This window comes from Cannabis sativa, chromosome 6, assembly GCF_029168945.1.
Source record: "Cannabis sativa cultivar Pink pepper isolate KNU-18-1 chromosome 6, ASM2916894v1, whole genome shotgun sequence".
Taxonomy (NCBI): domain Eukaryota; kingdom Viridiplantae; phylum Streptophyta; class Magnoliopsida; order Rosales; family Cannabaceae; genus Cannabis; species Cannabis sativa.
Window position 1 is genome coordinate 2,621,073 of NC_083606.1, and position 25,363 is coordinate 2,646,435.

At 30.6% G+C, this 25,363-nt stretch overlaps 3 protein-coding genes across 4 annotated transcripts; all 3 read right to left on the reverse strand.

The window, feature by feature from the left end:
* Window positions 1–6,468: 6,468 nt before the first annotated feature.
* LOC115725711 (cytochrome P450 71D9) lies at window positions 6,469–10,404 on the reverse strand. Its single transcript, XM_030655307.2, is given in 4 exon segments — window positions 6,469–7,340; window positions 9,126–9,243; window positions 9,524–9,585; window positions 9,588–10,404. Coding segments are annotated over 4 exon segments (1,542 nt in total). The 5' UTR covers window positions 10,332–10,404; the 3' UTR covers window positions 6,469–6,722.
* Window positions 10,405–13,346: 2,942 nt separating this feature from the next.
* Window positions 13,347–14,428, reverse strand: LOC133039036 (uncharacterized). The gene is made up of 4 exons (XM_061117850.1): window positions 14,302–14,428; window positions 14,099–14,200; window positions 13,845–14,019; window positions 13,347–13,745 (listed from the first exon to the last, which is right to left on the reverse strand). Exons 1-4 carry the CDS (start codon window positions 14,343–14,345, stop codon window positions 13,647–13,649), a joined length of 420 nt encoding a protein of 139 aa, XP_060973833.1. The 5' UTR covers window positions 14,346–14,428; the 3' UTR covers window positions 13,347–13,646.
* Window positions 14,429–15,817: 1,389 nt separating this feature from the next.
* On the reverse strand, window positions 15,818–16,641 carry LOC133038690 (uncharacterized). 2 transcript variants are annotated; one of them, XM_061116850.1, is made up of 3 exons: window positions 16,322–16,641; window positions 16,151–16,243; window positions 15,818–16,067 (listed from the first exon to the last, which is right to left on the reverse strand). In XM_061116850.1, exons 1-3 carry the CDS (start codon window positions 16,478–16,480, stop codon window positions 15,942–15,944), a joined length of 378 nt encoding a protein of 125 aa, XP_060972833.1. In that variant the 5' UTR covers window positions 16,481–16,641; the 3' UTR covers window positions 15,818–15,941. The 2 variants fall into 2 exon arrangements, with proteins under 2 accessions (XP_060972833.1, XP_060972834.1); XM_061116851.1 differs by having other exon boundaries at window positions 15,818–16,243.
* Window positions 16,642–25,363: the final 8,722 nt, after the last annotated feature.

Below are 25,363 nucleotides of genomic sequence, written 5' to 3' on the forward strand. Positions count from 1 at the left end.
GGTATATACTATATATAGTAGAATATATATATTCTTGGAAGGTCCTAATTATCATTTTATTCATCAATTATATTAGATTTGAACAACTCATTTTCTTTAAGAGATTTAGGCCCCCAAACAGAAGAAAATTAAAGAGCTAAACAGGAAAAAAAGACACGAATATTAGAGTATAATTTGTATTGATTTCTCATTGATTGTGTCAATGATTGTATCAATGAATACACAGGTATATTTATAGTACACAAAGTTGAAAAATATCTATGATTAATAATAAAATGTTCTCTTTCAATATAATTGGCTCCTGAGGATAAGGGAATCTCATGAAATGGGAATTCTAGAATAATCCATGGACAGCTCATCACCAGGTGAGAATAATCAGGTGTGGTGGACTTCATCCTTTCTAACACGCTCCCTCAAGCTTGACCAGGTGGAGATGCCACGACAAGCTTGTCTTTTAAGTATGAAATTTGACTTATAGAAACAACCTTGGTGAAGATGTCAGCAATTTGTTCTGAGGTAGGAATGTGTCTGATCTCGAGTTTCCCTTGTTTGATTAGACCTCTGATATAGTGAACATCAACCTTGCTGTGTTTGGTTCTGCTATGGAAGACTGAATTGGTAGAGAGTTGCTTTTGCACCAACATTATCACATCAGATGACAGTAGGGATCTGATGTTTTACACTAATGGCGCGTTTTATTAAACTGTAATTGGAATCAGAATAATCAATGAGAGAAATGTATCAATTTAAAATGAAAAATAATCGGAAACAATATTTTATTATGATGTTTATTAAACTGTCCGGAAAGAAAATCAGAATCATATTATTTTGTTTACATAACTAGGAAAGGTAATCGGAATGCTTTAATTTGACAAAATTTCCATTATTAAAACATGTAATTATTTTCTGTTTATAGATTTTTTTAAGGGGTATATTTGTCTTTTTCATTGTTAATTAATAAAATTAAAATTAAAATAAATTAAGTAAGGAAAGGGAAAGGCATTCCCTATAAAAATGGGGGGAGAACCTTTCTCTTTGTTTTCTCCCTAATTTGTGAGGGTCCCACTAGTTTCTCCCTTTCCAAAATTTAGTCAACAATTGTATGAGAATTAATACCATACCATTCATTCCCATTCCTTTTAAGTAAACATGCCATAAGTTCTTTAAAAAAGGAGAACAACCACGCAGCTTCAGTAGTTGTTTGTGAGAGTGCTCTGTATTTAGCCTCTGTTGAGGATTTAGCGACAACCTTTTCTTTCTTTGAACACCACATTATCAAATTCCCTCCTATAGGTGAACACAGTAGCCCGTGGTTGATTTCCTGTCATCGATAGAACCTGTCTAGTCGGCATTTATTCCATTATTTTGTTGGTTGGAACATGATACCCTGTCCAATAGTCCCTTTCAAGTATCAGAGTAGCCTCTTAAGAACATTCCAATGATGTTGTGTTGGCTTATGCATGAATTAATTGGCTTAATTTATTAACCGTGAAGGCAATGTTAGGACGACTTAGAGTCAAATATTGGAACGCTCCCATGATGTTGCAAAAGAATGTAGGTTGACCAAAGGGCTTGCTGTCATTTGAGGTAAGTTTATCACCTTGGCAGATGGGTGTTGGGGTGGTTTTGCAGTCGATCATGTGATCAGCCTTGGTAAGTAAATCAGTGGTGTATTTGCGTTGAGAGAGGTGAATGTCAAAGGGACTTGAGTGATTTCAAAATCAAGAAAGCATGTCATTGAACCGAGTATTTTTAAGGAAAAGTACTATTACAGCCACTACTACAAATTTACCTTTTAGTGACACGCTCATTCGTGTGAGTCACTAAAAGATTAGGAGTAATTTTTAGTGACATGCACAATTAGTCCCTAAAATTCGATGTTAGTGTCTTATAATTTGCGTCACTAAAAATGTGAAGCGTCACTAAAGACTAATACCCATAATTTTATGAATTTTTTTTTTATAAAAAATGTTCACATATAGAGTCACGCCAAAAGAGACTGGAAAAATATGTACCAACACGCATTGCGCGTCACTAAAGGCACTTCACACGGCTACAGTGACAATTTATTAATATTTTTAAATAATAATTATTTATTCATTTATATTAACTTTAAGGCCAAAAAATAAAAATTAATAGTAATGATTGTAGGGCCGGCGGTTTGTATGGGTGTTATTATTATATAAATAATATAATATAATAAATAATAAATAAATAAGATAAGAAACCCTAAACATCTCATTCTCTCTCACCCTCTCTTACCGCCTCCTTCTCTCTCTCTCTGAAAATCTCTCAGCTCTCAACGTGAAGAAAGTCTGAAACAATGGGTACGACGGCCATGAACGGTCATTTCTAGATGTCGGTGAGTCAAATAGAGACCACGAAGGGCCTCCCCGCTACTCGAAATCACGTCCTCCATTCCCTATGACCACAAAAAAAATTTCTGTTCTTTCTCTCTGGTGATTCCCAGTCAGAAATGAATCAACCCATTTAACTCTCCGTTCCTCCATCATCAATTCGCTTCCCCCCCTCTTCGACTTCTTTGAGATCGTCCATCTCCTCTTCTCTTCTTGTTTTTCTTCTTTTTTATAGCAGATTAGTGTTTTAGGTCACTGACGGTTGGGGGTTTTCTTTGCACCTAGCTGTGCTTGCTTCGACGAGCGACGGCCCTTTCTATCGCACCCATCGACAGAGGACAAGTTAATCGGAGTTGATGGCTGAACCAACATCGTCCATGATACTGGGCAGTTAATTTGCAATTTTTTCTGGGGTTGACAGCTAAACCAACGGCCCGGTTGAGTTTTTTCTGGGGTTTGATATTTGCAGTTAATATGTAATTTTTTTTGTTTATAGATTTAGGGATTAGCTTTGATTTATATTGTATGTTTGTGTGTTATGAAGTTTATATTGTAGTTGAAATAATGTATATATTTTTGATTAATTCTTACTCATTTTTGTTGTTGTTGGTTGATGTATAGATTTTTTGCAATGAATTGATGTATAGATTTTTGATTTATTTGATTTTTAATAAATTTATAGTCAAAATTAAAATATATTAATTTATAATTGATAAATGTATACTTAATTAAATTGTATTATTAATTAAATTATTTTTATAAATTTATAATATATAATCTGAATTAAAAAATTAATATTAAATTTTTTATATATAAAAAGTATAGATATAGTGATACTTTTTGTGTGTCACTATATCTCCAAAATATTAATAAAAAATAAAATAAAAAGATATAGTAACACTTCATGTATGTGGCTGTTACTTTTCAGTGACATGTGTGAAGTGTCACTAAAAATTATCTTTCCAGTCACCCTCATTAGTGACGCGCGTTAAAGTGTCACTATACACTTTTAGAGTTACTCTATGTGTGTCACTAAAACCCAATTTTCTAGTAGTGAGCTTACAAATAATACTTTTGAGAGTTTGATAATGGCTGCCTGTGAGAAGGATGTCGTCAGCATAAACAAGGAGATACAAATGGACCCACCTTGTTTATAAAAGAACAGAGATGAATCTGAGATTAAATTTTGAAAACCAAGGGGAAAGTAGCAAAAAGGCTTTGAGAAACTTATAGTTCGACATGAGACCAAAAAGCTTTTGTATAAGACACTTATAGTTCAAAACTTGTGTAGCAAGGTTGTTAATTAAGAAGGTTGTTGTTTGAAAGGCCTCCCACCAAAATTGTTGAGGCATGCTAGAGTGAGCTAAAAGGGTCAAGCCTATTTTGACAATGTGGCGATGTTTTTGTTCGGCCTTGCCATTTTGTAGTTTTGAGATAAGGTTCAAAGGTGAATATTCTTCCCCCAATCCGTTTGAACTGTTTTGATGGTGACATTAAGTTGTTTTTCGATTTGAGTTTGAAAAGTCTTGAAAGCGGATAAGGCTTCATCATTAGTGATAAGAGGAAAGATCCATGTGTAGCAGTTGTAATCGTCTATGAAATGAACGTAATAATGGTAACCATGTCTAGATATTGTTGGTGATGGTCCCCAAATATTCGAGTGTATTAATTTAAGGGGTTATTTGGATTCTTTTAGTGTTGAAGGATATGCTTTGTGATGTGCCTTACCAAGTTGACAACTAGAGCAAAATTGCATATGGGAAGGCAAATGCTTCTTTTCATTAAGTAAAATATGTTTGAGTACATTTAGAGAAGGATGGCCTAGCCTAAGATGCCACAAACTTGATTCATCGATAGAAACTTGAAAACAAGACTTGACAACCCCTAAGTGTGGACTAACACTAGAACTTTTGTTGGTTGACTCGTGAGCTAGAAGACCAGTAAACTTGTGACTTACAGAACTTACTAATGGTATGAGTTGATACAGCCCATTGCTAACCTTCCCTTGAAGAAGCACCTTCTTTGAATCCATGTCCTTCAAAACACAAGAGTCAAAAGCTTGTGAGAAATATGAGGCACACATGAGAAATACTATTTAGTTTAATAGTTTTGGAAGCATCATTAATCTTAATCACTAAATTACCAATATGGGATATAAGGAGAGATTGTCCATTACCTACAGTGAGGCGTGTCTTACCAAGATTGTTGACATATTGTCTGTTATGTGGTTTAATGCTCCACTGTCCACATACTAGTTATTTTCATCAGGTCGAGGGTGTTGTCAAGAGTTAGCTAGGAAGGCTTGTTGGTTATTACCATGTGGGGGAGGCAGAGGAAGACCCCTGGGATGTATTAAGAGCATTGTTTGGAGGGACAAAATTGGCATCAACCCTGTAGTAGCATTTGATTATAGGGTACCCAGGTTTGATGCAGAGTAACACACAATGCGCCTTTGATTTCCCTGACCTTGACCGCGTCATCGACCACTAAAGTTAGATAACCTATTAGAGTTAGAGGGAACAAAAGGTTTTTTTATTTCTAGCAGCAAAGTTAGTAGATTGATTAGCAAGATCAGCAGTAGGGAGCGTGCTAGCTTGATCAATGCACATATCTTGGCTTTCACTGCTACAAAAAGCCCGATTTGCATCAGTCAATGTGTGTGTCCAAAATAATTGATCGACACAAAAAATAGGTAGAGATTTTATGCTTCAGAGGATAACTCGAAGCTAAAAGAAACCAATTAACGTCAGCTGTTACTCTGACGCTAAAAGAGGAACTGAGAAAAAAGGTGAAAATTATAAAAATTGTATTTTATTTTACTTTGGTAGAAAAAAGACTAATTTCTTTGGCTTCGATTGGAAACAAAGGTTAAAACATTTGCGACTGTTATCCACCGAAGAAAAAAGATTTAATTTTTGTATATATATAATAATCCCAAATTTCATTCACGCTGAAACTCATTTCTTCCTCATATCAAAATTAACTTGTGAAATCCGAGCACAACCCAACTTATTTCTTCCCCATTTTGAAAGACCACACCCTCCCTTTCTCTTTCTCTTGGTGGCTCTGTGTGTGCGTGCTTGAGCATTGCCCTCATTGTCGACTCTCGGCACCCGCTCCGTTCAAACATGAGCTTGCTATGCCCACTCCATGAACATGACACCATTCTCCTCCTCCCTCCATCGTCACGTAAAGGTAAGCATCTCATTTTTTTCCCTAATCTCTCACTAAAATCATTCTCCCTCCCTCTTTCTCTTAATCATTCTCATTTTTTGTAGGTGGATGGAGCTCTTTCATGGCAGTGGCAAAAAGAAGGTTTAGATTGTGTTTTGTATAATTTGTTTACGTTTAATTCTTTTGTTATTATGTTCATAAATATTATTTTTATTTTAATTTTCTTCTTAAATTTGTTGGCGCTTGAGATTGTTTCCTGAATATGGTTTTGGTATTGTAATTTTTTTTCAAATCTGTGGTGGTCGGATGCGGTGTGGTGGTGGTGGTGGTTCTGATTTTTTTATTTTTCGTTTTACCCTTTTGCTTTGGTTCATAACTTAGACATAGTATTTAGATACAAGTTGTTATTAATTTAGTGTTGTGACTAAAACACTTTTAGTCACAACAATTGTAACTTTTGTGACTAATACTTTTAGCCACAGACTTTTTAGTCACAATATATAACTAACGATTTATAGTTGGTTACAACTATTTCACTTTCAATCACAAGTTTGACTAAAATCAAATTTTTTGATATATTATTGTTACAAAACAAAGTGATATACATTAAGAAAGGGAAATTTGATTTTTTATGCTTACATTTGGTTAAAAAAAAATTTCTAAACAAATAATAACTAATATTTGTAAGATATGACAACTTTTATGATATCCCTAAAATACTCCCATTTACATCACCCCATTTACACCATAGGACCACCCATCGGGCCACCCATCGGACCACCCATCGGACTATCATCGGACCAAATTTCCTACCAATTTTTTTCTTTTTTTTTATGTTTTTGTACATACAAAAGTAGCATCAGGTGACCATCGGACCACCATCGGACCCCATCGGACTACCAATTTATTTTTTTATTTTTTGTTTTTATGTTTTTTCACTAAAAAAAAGTATGGAAAATTTGAGAGGGGTATTTTTAGGTTTTAGATAAAGTGGTCATATATTTTCAATGGTGATATGTATTAGTTTAGAAATAAAATATTAGGTAGATGTAAGTATAGAAAATCAAATTTCCCTTAAGAAATTCATAACAAACACAAGCAAATTAAAACTAGCAAGTAGAACATTCATCATAATATGGCTAATGCCTTCATCACCTTATTTTTCCATCTCATGTATTTCAAGCATGAATATTAATTAATATAAGCAGTGGGAATCAAATGCAGAACATTTTTCCTTTTGAGTGTTGCACCAAGTGACTCAATCATGTCAAGATCTTCATGTTTCATTCCATTAGGGAGTTTCCAATTGAAATGGTATAGTAACAATGCAAGGGTAAACTCGACATTTACGAGACCGAGCGATATCCCTGCACATATTCTCCTCCCAGCACCAAATGGAAGATACTCAAAATGGTTACCCTTTGAATCAATAGAGCTATTAAACCATCTTTCTGGAATAAAACTTTCGGGTTCAGTCCAATACTTAGGATCTCTTGCGATTGCCCATACATTAACCATGGCTCGGGTTTTCGCAGGTATAACAAAGCCATTGATTTCGCAATCATGTTGACTTTCTCTTGGAATTAAGAAAGGAAGAGAAGGGTGTAATCTCATGGTTTCTTTGACAATTGAGATCAAGTATGTCATTTCACTAAGCATTGTTTCATCAATATTTGAAGACCCTTTTCTGTTGAAAACTTCTCTAACCTCTTCTTGTGCTTTTTTCATTATGATTGGATTCTTTATCAATTCAGCCATTGCCCATTCGATTGTTGTGGTTGATGTCTCAATTCCAGCACTGTAGAGGTCCTGAAAAAAAGATATAATTTGATTAAAACCTTAATTAATCTATACATGTAGTCATTAAATTATTATAATATATAGGTACGAAACTTATATTGTTTTTTAACTATGAACATGTAACTAAAAATATTTCCATTTGCTGCAAATTATCTAAAATAGTTCTACATAAGTACTTAATTTAAAATAGCTTTATTTTAATATTTTAGTTTAATTTCTAAGACTTACATATATATATTTATATCTATATTAATTATAATTTTTTTTTGGAGCTTTTTAATTTTTATATGTCAAAATAGTTTTTTTTTTTTTTTTTTAGCATTTTAACGGAATTCTACATAGAAACTCTTATTACAACTACCGGGCAACTTAAATTGCAACTAGCGGAGCAACCTAAATTGCAACCAAAAATCGTATAGCAACCCGCATAGAAACTACCGGAGAAACAACTTTAGAAACCCAAACCGTAAATTTGAAAAAAAAAATTAAAAAAATAGTATATATATGGAATAATTTCTCTAATTTTTTTAATTAATAATTATTGAAAAATTCTACTCTACAGAGACTATTTTTCTTATTATTAGTAAGGACTCAGCATTTCTTTTTAGCCCTACTTGATTTTTTTTAAATGTGTACATTATAGTTGTAGCATATACGGGTGGGCATCCGATCCAATCCAACCTTTTTTTTCCCATTCGATCCAATCCAATTAGTAATTGCAATTACTAATTGGATTGGATCGGTTTGTTAATTAAATATCCAATTACACACCTAAATTTCAATATTAGCTTAAAAATATAAAGAAAAATACTTAAAAAACTAAGTATCACTTTTTATTTAAGTTTAATACTTCATAAATATACTATTCTTACAAGTGTATTGTAGCTAAAATTTTTAAATAATTAAAACAACAATATTTCTAAGTAATAAAATAGAACAAAACATCATGAAAATAAATATACTAAACAATCAAGTGTTACAAATTCAACATACAAAAAAAATCTAATAAATATTTATTATATTTTTTATTATATAAATAATTTTTTAATATATATAAATGTAATTGGATTGGATCGGTTATTAATTAGATTTTGAGATTGACATCCAACAACCGATCCAATTCAATTAGAATCCAACTTTTAGCATCCAATCCAATCCAATTGTAATTGGATATCCAACTTTTTGTAATTAGATTGGATTGGATCGGTTCGGTTCAATTGGATTGGATTGGATGATGCCCACCCCTAGTAGCATATATTTCACTTATTTTTAAAAAGTTATAAATAGTATCTAGTACTGAAAATAGAGTTAAAAACGTTCACTTACAGATCATGAATGCAATTTACTATTTCGAAAATTATTTTCCATATGATAAATTATTTAAAAAATCTCAAAAAAAAAAACAGAAAAGATATAAAAGAAAATTAGGTTATATTCTCTCTAACTGTTGAAAACATAGAGATACTCCCCTAGTATGTGGATATAATTAATGACAATATTTTCAACCTATATATAGTGACATCTTGAATCTTGATCTCTTATATTTGACAGTACTGTACACTAGTGGACAACTAATAAATTATCAAATACAATAATTAAAGTTTGGCTTATTTGAAAAGACAAATACTACTGTAATTAACTAGTTGACAATCAACTTAATATGGGTCATCAACACGTGTTTTGAGTTAAAAAAAAAAATAAATTCATGGATCAATGTATTAAAAAATTAATTATTTCTAATTTTACTAAAATATCCAAATGAATATTAAGAAAATTAATTAATTAAGTACTCACCCAAACAATTGCTTTAATATTGTCCAATGTCAAGGAAAATCTATTACCACCATTGTTGTAATACTTGAGTAGAACATCAAACATATCTTCAAATAATTCCTCATCAATATTATCATCACTTGTAATCAGTGGCGGACCCAGAATTTAAAGTGAGGAGGGACGTAAATAAATTTAAAAAGAAAATATAAAGTGTAGTTAGTGGGATTTGAACCTTTACCCTCTAACTTGTTTACCAACTACCTTAACCATTACACCAAGGTTACTATTATGTTTATAAATATCATCTTTTAATACAAATATATGTTTTAACTAATTAAAATACATATACATTTTTTTCTCGATTTTTTTTTTCAGGGGGGGCGACTGCCCCCCCTCGATACAATGTGGGTCCGCCCGTGCTTGTAATTGTTGACTTTTTCTCTTGATGTTCTTCAATGACTTTGTCGAATAATCTTGATATACCCTTTCACGTAACTTGATGAGTTTTGGCTTAGATCGACTAATATAACTAAAAAGACTCACAGAAGGAAAATAATCAGCAACCTCAAACCCTAATGAAACCTCCACAGATTTCATCAACACATATAAGATCTCTTCATTATTAACCCTTTTCTTATCACCACAAGTAGCCCTAGAAATAATACTACACAAGGCTAAACTAACCTTATCATTGATATTTATAGCCAACCCTTCATTCAAACCAATCCATTCTACTAAACCAAACAACTCTTGTTTTCTAATTGGCTTGAATATGGACTCAACTCTTGTTGGGTTGAAAAGCTCTTGCACAAAAATCTTCCTCACTTGTCTCCAATACTCACCATAAGGACAAAACCCAATGTCTGAATAATCATATACCATGACTTGGGAGTAAATGATTTGTGGCCTTGATGAGAAATTCAGATCATGTGTTCTCATGATCTCTTTGGCATAGTCTGGTGATGAAGCTATTATGGTTGGAATTTGTCCAATTTTTAGGTACATGAGTGGACCATGTTTTGTGGCTAAGTGTTTGAGTTTGTGATGGAGTGGTGTGGAGCCAAGAAGTTGGGGTATGTTTCCTATAAGAGGTAGTTTCCATGGCCCTGGTGGAAGTTTTGATGAAGAGCTTGGTTTGGTTGTTTTTATTAGTATTGTAAGTACCATAAGAAGAAAGAGGAGGAAAGAGAAAAGGATTGGGAAAGAGGGTAGCTTGAGGAAATCCATTGAAATTGATAATTAGTATGCTTTTTCTTTGTATTGATAATATAGCTAGTGGTGATGAGTATTAATTAATGTCTACATTTATATATAGGTGCTTCTATAATGCCCTATTTTAAATTGGGTATCAGTACCTGTATCTGTTTTTGGTATTTAGAAAAAATAAATTACTTTAATTTTATAATCGTACGTCATAGTTGTCTAATTAGAGACATACATCATGTAAAATTTTGAGAAATTCAGATTAATTTACAATATAAAAAAAATGTCCAAATAGTCTATTTCACACACATATAAAATAAAAGAGTCACCCATGCAACAGACAGTTTAAATTTTATTTTTAACGGGGTTAAATTTTTCTGAATTTCTTAAAAAAATTTAAAATATCTTAAATAACTATAATATGCACAATTATAAAAAAAAATATATTAAATTTTTTTTTTCAGATACTGAAATTGATAGGAGTACATCAATACATAACTTTTAAAGATTTTATTGTAAAATTTTCTAATCTATTGGGTATATATAGTAAGTACTTGTGTTGTCTAGTGTTATTAATTTTCAACACGCAAATATACGTATCGTTTTAACAAGTAATACTCACAAAGAGTGAGGTCGATTCCACGAGAATTATTGTAGTTAAGTACGTTAAAATTAAATTTTTTACTTCAATTTGGCTAAATTTTTACTTCTTACTTTTGTTGAATTCTTTGAATTGATATTATAGCTAGTGGTAATAGGAATAGAATCATGTTAAACCATAATCAATAGATACAATTAAAATCGAAAGCCCCAACTTTTATTCATTGTTAATTTCCTTATTAATTTACCTGCTTCTTACTTTCCTATTACCAATTGCTATACAATAGCAGGTTTAATAAGGTAATTTATAGTCTTATCAGATATATAAACCTCAATTTCATGCAAATTTTCTACTATCATGATAAATTAAACATGTAACATGCATTAAACACAGAAACCCTATAAGCTATCCAAACCACATAGGTACTCTCGTTCTATATCGAAATTCGGTTCTATTTTACTATAGCATAATCGACAACTCACTTCTCAGATCTCGCATCAAAATCATAGACATTTAATTAGTGATTAGGCAATAATAAGTAATTAAATACAAATGAATAGAATACATAATAATTGAGGGAAAATTAAATCATATTAAAACCAAAAATCAATATCAAACAATCTCCATCTAGACCCTAGCTAATTAACTGTTTAGCTACTCATGTTCATTGTAGCAAATTCACACATAAATTCAGAATAGAAGAAGAAAATAGAGAAGAAATGTTGAAAACTCCGTTATAAAAGCCTTCGAGATCAATTTTGCTTTCCAAAATTCATACTCCTTTGCTTCCGATTTCCTTCTGAATTGCTTGATGAAATCAACTAAAGTTCACTTCTTATATAGCCAATGAGGGATAAAAAAGATAGCATAAGATAGTACATGCAGAAAACTTATTCAGCTTCAAATTAGATAGGAAAGATAAGCTCACGTTGAAAACTCCTATTCTGCCTTGAATTAGGTAGGCGGGCCGCGACATGCCCTTTTTATGCCGCGGCCTGTGCTGAGCTTTTCACACGTCTTCATGCTTCACATGACACGGGCCTAGGCATGTGATTTCCATGTCTATAGGCATGGTCCCCATCTGCACAATTATCCCTTTTTTGATCTTTTTATTTTTATTTTTCATCTTTTTTTCTGTCGATTTTTTCTATTCTTCTTTTATTTTAAATCTACAAAAATAAAAAAAATAATAAAAGCGAAAAATTGCTCCAAACACGAGTAAAAGTAAATTAAAAACACCCTAAAATTAATTTAAAAATAATACTAAAAACAATTTAACAAATATACACAATTATAAAAAAAAAATATAAATTAAAAAAATTTCTCAGAAACTGAAATTGATAAGAACACATCAATACACCATTCTTAAAGAGTTTATTGTAAAATTTTCTAATCTATTGTATGGAATAAGTACTTATGTTGTCTAGTGTTATTAATTGGGAGGTATGTGTGGTTAGACATAGCAATCCAATGAGCAGTATATATGCAAATCTTGCTAATTGATTTGGTTTAATCGAGAAGACTTTTTTTACTCTTCTTGAAGATCTTTTGTAGATTAAAGTCCCATGTTAATTAATTTTAATTTTTATGAAGTAATGACTTTTTTTTATGACGACCTAATTGATGTATACACGCATGGTTGATTTATTTATTTATTTATTTATTTTTCTAAGTCAACAGTTGAGTTGTATTACAACAAAAAACATCATTTACAACTTATCAACACCATCAGTGTGTACTTATTTATACATGATTTATATACAAGTCATCATCTATATTAATTTCTCCAACCAATCTTTACCATTATGTGCCTTCATTTTCTTAGGCAAAATAAAAACATTCTATTTTTTTATGTCTTGCTTGATACAATGAAGAAGAACTAGAGTCAACAAATTATAATGACTAATATTAATAAAGTACTTACATTGTTTCAGTTGTTGCTGTGTCATTCTATCTTTCACTTTCATTATTTGCTTCTAATACCAGCTTCCTTGTTTAGTATAGATTTATAGTCTCATATTAATTTATACATTAGAAATCTAATTATTTCACATACTATATTATTATTTTTCATTGTGCTAAATTTTATTTCATGTAAAGGTTGTTCAACATATTGTATATATATTATACAATTACTTTCCAATTGAAAATTAGAATAAGTTTAATTTATTATATACATTATAATGATTTTAGTTAATATGTTTATTTGTAATAATAAGATTTTAGTTAATGACACTACTACAAAAACACCTTTTAGAGGCGGTTTTTAAGCCCTTTAGGCGTCGGTTTTCGCGAAATTCGCTACCGACGCTTATCAGGGCGACGCTAAAGGGTTTATATGAACCGACGCCATATATACCCCTATGGCGTCGGTTATTAGCTAGGGTTGTAGGAACCGACGCCAAAAGTGAACAGATTTCAGTTTTTTTCATTTTTTTTAATTTAATTATATAATTTTAATTTTATATTTATTAATTTATATATTATTATATTTAATTTAAATTACATATTTATTTAAATTTTAAATTACATATTTATTTAATTTAATTATATATTAATTACATTTTAAATTAAATAGTAATTAAATTTGGGTAAAAATATAATTTGATTTCATAAAAATAATTAAATATTACACAAACATGTAAAATTAGTTAAAAATATTAATAAGTTAATAAATCTAATTACAAGTTAATCTATAAAAATTACATAATGAAGAAAAATTCTTCGACCTTTGAACCTCAATCGTCACCGTGAATCACCGCCATCAATTGTTCGATCCACTTTCGCTGTAGTGGTAACAATTCTGTTTTTGGATCGTATTGCTTCTTACCCCCAAACTGTTAAAAAAATTAAAAATTTATATTAGTTTATGTATATGTATATTATATATTTGTTATTATAAAATTTATATACTATGATCAATAATTAAAACTTACAGCTTTTTGATCTTCTATGTAACGGTTGGGGTTGGCACGTGCGACGATGTCAGTGATATATTTCAAAACATAAAAACCGCATTCTTGGCTTTTAGGTTGTCTTGGACAGTTTGCTTGTGAAATTCCTTGCCACGGGCCAAGATACTGATGTGCGTCCCCTATATACATGAATGCCCTGTTTGGGAAAATTATATTAGCATTTCAATTCGTTAGTTAATTTAAATTCGTTACATAAGAAGTCATTAAATAATTACCTTCCGATCATTTGTTCTATTTCTTCGGGAATTGGGCGGCCTTTTACAGGGTTTAAATGGATAATTTTCCTTGGCGCAACCACCACTAGCGTCCAATGCATCCTAGAAAATTATATTGGAATATAAGTAAGATAGTATAAAAATAATTTGAAGACATAATATAGAAATGAACAATTAGCACTAAAGAATTTAATAAAGTTTACCCGATATTCCAAGGAATAAAGAACATTTGGTGGTTGCTGTTCATTAATGATAACCAATTAGCCAATCGTCTTGCCGCATCGTCAAAAGACTGACTCTGTTCTTCATCGCTGATCCCATGCACTGTGAGAAGCTGCGGGTCGTAAAACTTGAAAATTTTTCTCGTACCGTTGATGCTCTCCCATATGTGCTCGCCAAAAAAAAGTGTTAGTGCCTTATAATAATTTAACTATAATTTGATATAAGGTTAATTAGATTAAAGAAGAGTATACATCATTCCAAACGAGATTCCCCGGTTGCCGATGTAGTTACACGTAGCAACCTCCGTCGCAAATCCTCTCCGGATAAAATGATCTGGGTACGCGGTGCAATGAATCCTCGGGGGACAGAAATTGTGATTATATCACGTTTATCTTTGAGCCTTAGGAATTCATGAATCATCCATTTTAGCGAATTAGGGATCAACGCCATCTTCTCTTCCGTGAACAACTCATCTTCCCGTGCACCACGGCTTTGTGGAGAAAGCATCGGAGCTTTGCCCTTTGACGCGTCACGTCTTGAGGGCGGTTGAGCGAGTGGACCCTAAACAAAACAACATAATATATATATCAAATTTTATCTAAATTCTACCGAAATTTCGGCAGCATAACGGTTGTAATTGAATGACCCCAAAAATTTTGAACATGGCTGTATAACGACAAATAACACATATATAACAAGATAGTTTATTCATCCATCCCACCGCAGCACATATATTCGCAGAACCTACTTCACTACGGATGAATATTGAAGATATTCAAACTCCACTAATCATTAATAATTAATTTCAGTTGAGAAGTTACCTCGGTTGTTAAAATTAAGTGTTTAGGCCAAGGAAGGAACATATGGTACACGTCCCTAACATATCTGAACTCTTCAAGTGGGACCGGATTTCGGCGTCCTCTTGCGGGATTTCCAAAACCATGATCCGAGCATGTGAATCATCGTAATCCCGGGCAAAGGAACTTTGATCTTACCCACATGCTCGTACAAATACCCTCGGGCCACAATATTGTCGATGTTGTCAGAGCAGAGATGTACTTGCTGATTAAGGGTCGCATGGTCATCAAAATTGTATAGGATACCTTGGTCGTTGAGGGAAATGAACTCCTCAGCATAAATTTGTGGTTGTACCTCATCCCGAGGAGCGTATGGTTGTGGAACATACGCCTCACCAGCCACCTCTCCTTCTTCCTCTTGTTCGGCAGCGTTCCTCCGTCGCTTAAGGGATTGGACTTCGGCTTTTAATTGTTCAATCTCCTTCGCTTGCCGAGCCACAACATCGAGTACACTTCCCTTTTCTTCCCGCCGAACAGTTGAGATGCCCCGGTCGTGAACCTACAAATCATAAAATGCAAATTAGCAACGATTTCATTTGTGTAACTAAATAAATAACATTTGAAGTAATAGCATACCCGGCAGCCACGACACGTCCGGGATGCTGCGGTGTCCCGAGCGCCCGCGTGAGGATATCGTTTTGGCCCTGGACCTGAATTTGTCCCTGACTAAGCTTCTCCTCTAATTGAGCCTAATGCACGCATATATTCAAGCAATTAGTATATGAATTATATACACTAACTCATGAGTAGAACTCAATTAAGGATTAATATATACTTACTATCTTCTCGGCAATTTCCTTGTCGTAATCAGTGACAAGTTTTCTACTCTTGGTGCGAGATTTAATCCAAACACGGTGGCGGGGAGGATCTGCAACTTCGAGGTCCTTTTTCTACATAACGTTATAACAATGAAATGAGTACCAATTAAATTGTATAGCACATTATAGCACATTAAATTTTTAGTATTACTTACCACAGCTTCCCGTACGTTCACCATTCCACTCCGACCACTTCGATGTCTGGATTGAATTTTTGAGGAACGTTCACGTTGCACCTTACTCAATTCCTACAATGCCAAAAAAATACATTAGATACATGTACTTGTATTTAAGAGTTTATCTTAGTGTTAATATAATTAGCGTACCAGAAATTCAGGAGTTAGTCGACTTTCAACAAATTTGCACCAATCAGCAGCGTCGATCTCCGGGTGCTTTTCAGGGACTTGTGCCAGTCGTCCCAGATCATTCTCTTTCAACGCGGGCATTATGATGTCTTTTGTCATCCTATTCTTGAAGTCTTTCATTAACTTCCCAGCTAGGATGAGACAATCATGTTTGAAGGTGTCCGGCACAATGAACCCCGTCTATTTTGAAGGAAAACAAACACGGTTAGAGTCAACATTTGGAGTAATAGAAAAACAAATCAAAATTCTAACAAATAATAGCTTACCTGAATGTCTTTCCAAACTTTATTTTTCAGAGTCTGCCGACATCTGACTCCCAGAGTGGATACGAGCTTCGCGTAGCTTTTTCCACAGTATTGACCTTTATCATTAACTTCGAGGGTCACTCTTTTGCCCTGATCCATTAGTTTGGATATTTCATTCATTTGCGTCGGCCCTCGTGTAGGTATTGTGGTTGGACACTCATTTTCTGCTCCCGAATCAGATCCTGATTCCGAGTTCGCCATGTCTACACCATTAACAAACAAACTTCAAAGTTAGCTATATATATAACAAGTAGTGTATATGAAATATTAAAAGCATAAACAATATGTTAATGATTTAGGAGCATTCACAACCACAATATAAAGTAAGCTATATATCAAGTCATTCCCGAGTTGGAGTATGTTAATGGAAGTAAGTCTCGTTCGATTTCTTTGGGTTTCTATTTTAGGTTAACAGAACAATGAATCAATGATTTAAGCATAAGAAATGTGTTTTTTTGCTTTAATTTACTTTTATTATTTTTATCTGTTATTGCATTTGTATTCTTCTTCCATAATTAAGTAACTTTTTTTTTATTACTATTATTATGTGTAATGATGAATGACTTTTAGCTTAAGGATTGTGATTTTAGTAAAGTGTTAAACATGTTGTGGACCATGTAGCTAATCATTACAATGGTCATCAATTATACCCAAAAAGAAGATGATTGAAATGATATTGGGATTTATTTTTATTTTTTTTATTAGTTATGGCAAAGATGAATTTTTGGGCATGTTTGATTCCAATTTTGAAAGAAATTTTAAAATTAAGGTCACCATTTTCACTAGATTAGTAAGCTAACATAACAAATGGTTAGATTATTTTTTAGTGACCTAACATCTTATTACTATGTTATAGCTAATTAGTTCTTTGGGTGATGTAAATATTAATATTTTTTAGTAAGATTTATCCTAATTCTACCGAAATTTCTAGAAGACAACTACTGTAATTGGACGTTCCCAAAAATTTTAAAAGTGCCTAAAATAACAAACAAAACAGATAACCAATACAAAATTTATCCACCCATCCGACCGCAGTACATGTATTCGCAGAACCTACTCCACTACGGATGAATATTTAAGATATTCAAACTCAACTAACATGCATTGATAATTAATTATATAATAAGAAAAAGTTAGTTAAAGTATATACCTATCAATGCAAGCTCAAATACACTACACACAAAATTATACCGAACCTACAATATAAACAAATACAACGAAATTGCAAAAATAATTATTTCATTACTTATAACTAGTTATTAAAAATAGTAACAAGTTACTTAGTTACTAAATTATACATACATATATATATAATCAATTATATCTCACACTATTATCTCAAAAAAAAATTATTTCCCACACTAATTTAATTTTAAAATTTTTATTTCTAAACTATACACACACTAATATACACACATTATATACACACATATTCAATAAAATATAAAATTACATATATATACTATATGTTGAGCTTTAAATTTTTACCTAATAACCGCAATCGGACGAGCAATTCCGTAAAAAATCCGGGCACTATACACATACAACACAACAATATTACCATTAAAATTAAAAAACCCAAAAAATAATTTACAAAAACTAAAAATAAAACAATGTACATTATAAAAATGAATAGAAACTATATTTATACCTTAAAAGAGGTTGAGATTCAATGTTTTCTCAACAAAAAATGGTGGCCGGAGTTATACCCACTATTTTTGTATAGGTTCGGATGACAGTGAAATAGGGAAAAAAATTAAAACTTTTTGGGTGTATAGGATTAAGTATCGAAAATAGAAGATTTTGCAACAAAAATGGGCTGAAATGGTTGAGAAATGGGGGAGAAAAGGGCTGGTCGAGGGGTGGTTGGCGAGGGTTTTCTCTTCTCTCTGGTGGTGGCTGTGCTCTCTGGTTTGGTTCGCGTGAGGTGAATGAGGAAGACGACATAGGGTTTGTATATATAACCCTATGCCGTCGGTTATTATAGAATAACCGACGGCATAGGGTACACGTGTCAGCAAACACGTGTACCCTATGCCGTCGGTTCCTATAAAGCAACCGACGGCATAGGGCTAAACCTAAAAAAAAAAAAAAAAGTATTTCCCAACCGCCTCTAAATGGTATAATGCAATTTTATACCTACGGTTTTTATCAAAAAACCGCCTCTAAATGTCAATTTCGAAAAAAACGGGTATTTTCACACCCTTTAGCTTCCCTTTTTATAAGTGGGAGTGAAAAAACAGCCTCTAAAGGCCAAGATTGTAGTAGTGTGACTAGAGTGGCAAAAATTACAAGTTATGACAAGCTATTGTTTTATTTATCTAACAAAGAAATAAAAAGTCTTTAATAATTTTGTTTTTATCATTATTTTAAGCTACCTTGCTTTACTCACGAATTTTTTTTAGGCAAACTACTCATTTTTTTTATTATTAAAAGATAAAAAAGAAAAACAAACGATACTCATATTGAGCTACGATGCCCAAATACAAAAAAATCTACATCATCAATATCTTGACCCTACGTACATAAAGTCTCGATATTTAGTGTAAAAAATATTATAATTAGATAACGTCTATTGGAGTTGCTCTTATATGTCACTCTTATATGTCGTTCGAGTCGACATATAGTTTACTTTTTCTTAACCTACCTGCATGTCTTCATCATTTACCAAATTTGGTTAGTGAGTTAGGTATAATTATTTATTTTGGTCAAAAAATGATAAAATACTCTAATATATTACAAAGTTATAGGTCTCCCTAACCCTAAGTAAAATTAAACAAATAAAGAAATAATAAAGTTGTAGTAATGGGAGTATATACTTGGATTTCATGATATATGCCAAAGAAAAGTTTGAAAAAAGGATTAATTAATTAATTAATTAGACAAGTGTTTTATATTTTAGAATCAATTAGCTATATTATAGATAACCATTGACCCAAGGTACACGTAAATGCATTATTTTTGTACAACTTTGTTAGTACTGAGAATTTAATTACAATTTTCAGGAATATTATACAAATGGTAAATTATTGCTTCTATGATTAGACTAAGTTAATTATATATAAACGATTAATTAATTATATATAATTAAGGTGAACGGTATTTATGGAATTAGTGCCTTATATATGTTTGGTGGCTTTGATAATTTTTGAACTTAATTATAACAACAGGATTTAATGTTATTATTAACATTCACCTACAAAACATAATAACATTAATAAAAGATGACCTAATAATAATCATGAAATAAGTATGGTTAAACAATATTATCCTAAAAACAGACTATTGATGTCTACATTGTGAATTTTTATAATAATTTTAATTATTTTGTCAAAAAAAAAAAAAAAAGATATAAAGTGAAAATGAAATAAGTGATAATTATAAAACTATTAATCTATAACCTTTATAAAAAAAGAGAATGTTTTAGGCTTCCACTAAGTAAATTACTTAATTAACCTTTATAAAATACTAAACTACAAAAAAACAATAACTTGTTCTTTCATAATTCAAAAACCATACATATTGTAATCCTTTTACAAATAAAAAAAAAATATTTTTGAAATCTTTTTATATCTCACATTTAATTAATGAATAATAATTTATCTTTCTACAAAATAAGTTAAAAGTATATTATTTTATACAAAAAAAATTTAAAAATTATTTCAATTAATGGAAATAATTTACTTATTATTTTATTAAATAAAAAATAAAAAAAACACAATTTTAGTTATATAAGTATATATACTAAATTAAAATAATAGATTTATAAATTTTTAAAATTGTTGAATTATATACATTCACTTATATTTTTAACATTAATTTGACACACGTAAGAACAAACCAAGTTATTGATGTATGAGGACCATAGCCTATACTAAAATAATATCACACTTAAAAAATATATGTATTTTCTAATTTCATAATTGTAAAGTAAAATAGTAAAAAAGCTCCACAAAATTAATTTAGTATAAGTGATTATAATTTTTGTTTAATGTGGACAGTGAGCACAAATATCTTTAGGAGAGTTTTATTTGCACTCTAAAAATTTATAAATGCACCATATTTTAATAATTTTTATTTTAAATAAAATTTATATCTGTAATTATATTAGTTTTTTTTATCAAAATTCCTTCAATTCAAATTGTTAAAAAATAAATCCATCAAAATATTTTAAATATTATAATAAAAAAATTAAAATAAAAAATTATATAAAAATCTATTAGAAAAAAAAAATATATATATAAAAATTTGAAAAATAATTAAGATTTTTTTTAAATAAGTACTAAAATTAACACAAAATAATGTGAGAAAAATAATTCAAAAAAAATATTAAGAGTAATTTTTAAAAATTATTGTAAGTTTATTTTTTATAAAATATTAGTGCAATAGGGGTTTCTATACGATTTTTTAGTGCAATTTAGGTTGCAGCGCTAATTGCAATATGAGTTTCTATATAAAATTCCATAAAAAGTGTTAAAAAAAACTATTTTGAACTGTAAAAATAAAAAAGCCCCAATAAAAAATCATGTTGAACCGCACGTGTGCCTCCCACTAGTTGAATAATTAAGCATGGATCGCGCGATATTAATATATTATGCTGGTTTGGATATCTATTAATTTACTAATTTGTTTGGAAAAACATGAAGGCACCTCATAATATTATATATTTGATGTTAATCATGCAGTGAGAGAAACAATATAAATATGAAATTTATTGAAAAATTTAATATAATAGGGCCTATATCTACTCTCTAGCTATATATAAATATATATTTTTTAAAGGAATATAATATATATTTATGGATAAGCATTAATCAACGTTGACCTACTTCTTTTTGTTTATATATATAGAATACTTCTTTTTGTTTATATATATAGAATATTTTTTGATGGATATTACTTATTAATGGTTACTAAATAAATTTAACTATAAATAATAATTTTAAAAATATTAAACCATTAAATTTTTTTCCGATAACGAATTATAAAAGAGAAATTTAAATTTCTATGCTTAATTTAGTTACTTAATTAAACAAAATATCAAAAAATATATCTAAAAGTCAAAATCAACTTTTTTTTATCACTTTTTTTGTAGAAAAACTTTTTTTTATTATTTTCTTTAGCTGATGAACCAATCTCAGCTATATAATGTAAAAATGAGAATTTTTTTATTTAATTAGAAAAATTAATTATAAAAACTCAAATTTTTCTAATATTACCCATTGAGAGTGCACCCATCTCTTGTACTCAACACTTCATAGCCAAATCTAATTGTGTATTTACATTGTAGTAGCTGATACTCAGTCATATAAAATTTAATTTTATTCTTCATATTCACAATTTGACGCTAATACCAACTTCCTTGAGCAGTAGCCTCATAGTTCCACCAATTATCTCCGTTCGAATAAACATTATTCACCCATTTATCCCACAAAATATTTTATTTTGTAGCCACAGCCTAAACATACTTTCCCAAATCCGTCTGGTTCCATTGAATCAATTTCTAAAAGCCCAACCTCCTCCTTTCTTTAACCTGCAAAGATGATTCTATGAAACATAACCAGGACCTTCATGACACTACAAGAAAAAACCTTTTTACCGGCACATTTCGTAAAATGCGCCGATAAATGTTGCCGGCATAAAGCAAAGCTAGCCTAAATTCGCACTTTCATTTGCCGGCGCATTTGACGATCCTCAACCAATAACCCAAATTGAGATGGCATGTGAATGGAGCTATTCATTGCTTGAACCGCAACTAAGGCATTTGATTCAATAACCACATCATTCCAACCTTTTTTCCTTTATCCAACTCAAAGTCTCCTTGATACGAGTTATTTCAGCAATTTCTGGTGTGACAATCCCACAACTACTATCCGAAATTAAATAGCCTCCACTAATCTACCATCAGAACCGCGTGCCATACAACCAAACCCAAATCTTTGTTGTGCTTCAAAGATAGCACCATCGATATTTATCTTGACCTTAAATCTTTCTAGTTTAGGCCATTGATCGATGCCCTTATTTACATCAGTAACAAAAAGGGAACCCCGGCCCTGCCTGGGATTGAGCAATCTTCCATTGGCCAAGAGCTTTTCGAGCCGAAGAAACTACCTCGTTAGCAGAACAAGACTTCTGCTGCCACAATAACTCGTTGCGAGCCTTCCATAACCTCCAACTAACCATAGCTGCCTCTAGAATGATATCAAAATTATTACCATTTAGCAGAGTAAAAAACCACTGAAAGTCAGAACATGAAATATTATCTCATTCACCAAATTACAAAAAGGGAAATTAAGATCAACATTAACATGCGTTATTGGACACGCAAATTCATAAGATCGTAAAAATAAATAAAATAACAATAAGTTTTTAAATGTATAAATAATTTTTTTTTAATAATATATATTATTATTTTAATTACTCTGTGCCTGATTAAATTGTTAGTCTAGTTAGCAATCACTCACATAATTAAATAAATAAAAAAAAAATATTATACATCAAAATTACAAGCTACATAATTCTTCTAGTTTTGTCCACATTCCATATTTGTTTTTTTTTTTTTTTTAATTTCTATCCATGTGTACACATTCCAAATTTACTCAAAAGAATTTTCTTTTATTAAGGTGGTGAAAGGAGGAAAATTTTATAGAGGGATTAATTCTTCTATATATTAATATTATACACAATTTATATACAAAATGGCTCTCATTATTGGCCATGATGCCATCCAACAGTAACACTTATTGCCTTTAAAATTAACTGATTTAATTATTAATAATGGAAATATATATATCTTTATATATTAAAAGTGCCTATCTAACGGTATTTCTTGGTTTGATCTCTCGTTAAAAAATAAACCCAATAATTAAACCCTAAAAATTAAATAATTTTTTAGATAAACAATCCTTTAATAAACAATCTTTTAAATATTAATAATCTCTTTTTAAATTAAAAAAATCATCTTAGCCACATATCTCTCTAACAAACCTATCTTGGGAGAATATTAATAATTTTTTTATTTATTTTTTAAAAAAGAAAAATATAGATAAAATATCTAGAAAAGATAATATAAAAGAAGATTGATTGTGTTGGCTTAGAAATTTTTGGGCTTGGGCTTAAAAAAATAATAAAAAAAAAAGATGAAATGGGCTGTAATTAGTATTTACCTTATATGTTTGTGCTTATTTTTAGTTTTATTTTTAATTTTACCACCAAGAGGAGAATGTTGAAAAATATTAGAATATGAAAATATTATTGGTGCTTATTAGTAATTTGCAAAGAATGTGAAAGTCTATAAATATATAGTTGTGTAGCTATTATTAGATATGAAATGAGATAATAGAACTTTTTTCAATTAGAAGATTAATGTACATTTTACTATTAATAACATACATTATTATAACACAACTATGTTTTACTTACTAAATATACTGACACATATTTTATTTTTATAAAACAAATCGTTCAAATAATTATACTATTTTAATTATTAATTAAAATAAAAAACTAAAATATTAAATAAAACTAACACTACGTGGCTTGGCACGTAACAATCACCTAGTATATATATATATATATACACGACACGTTTTTTTTCTTATAAAATAATAATTTCATCAAGCTGACTTGATCATCTACCTAATTGATTTTTTATTTGTTTAAAATATACAAAAGACTTTTTCCTTTCTCCTCTATTCGTTCTCTTATTATTATATCTCACTCAAATTTGTCTATACAATATTTTATCCAATTTTTTTTATTACGAATCCACGCAAACTATTAAATAATTAATTAAAAATATTATCTTATATTTATCTTTCTGCCTATCCATACAATCATTGGACAGTTCTAATATGGGAACACCATAAAAGTCTTTCATTTGGGTTGTTTTCCATTTATGGTATGTTATAGAATCTTAATTAATGTATGAAAAGATAATGTCATATATAAAATTTATAAGTTATTCCATTCATTGTTAATTAGTTTTGAGATGAAATTCTTATATCTTCATGCCAAATTCTAATATGATATCATAAGTAATAACCTCAAAAATATCCCAAGCATTACAAAAAATTTTACTTTTAGTCACAACAAAACTTGTAACTAAAAGTAAAAAAATTGTGACTAATTGTAACTCATAATTTTTATATTGTAACTAAAATGTTTGTGAATAAAAGTATTAGTCACAAAAATTACAATTTGTTGTAACTAAATGTATTTTTAGTCACAATACTTGTTATGACTAAAACTAAATTAGTGACAACTTGTAACTAAATATTATGTTTTAGTCACAAGTAACATTTTGTTGTGATTAAAAGTTACATTTCGTCACAAAAAAATTATGTTGTGACTAAAAAGTGTCACTAAAAGTACGCAGCAGTTTTTTGTAGTGAACACAAAATCCCTAAATTGAATTCTTGCTTCAAGATCTTCAATAGCGCTACTCGAGCTACAAGTATGAAGCCTCATGTGAAGTCTACAACTCCTCGCAAAATTGATTTTGCTCCATAAATCAGACGCTCTTGATGTCTTTGACCAAAAAGTGGTTCACTAGCTCGCAGATTATTTCTTCTCTAGTAGTTCCACGAACAGCTTGATTGTACTGCTACTAATAGTGACTTTAATTAGATTGACGACTGATTGAAGAGAATTGCCAGACCACCTGGAGTCGATGTTGCCCCGAATATCCTTGTTTGAA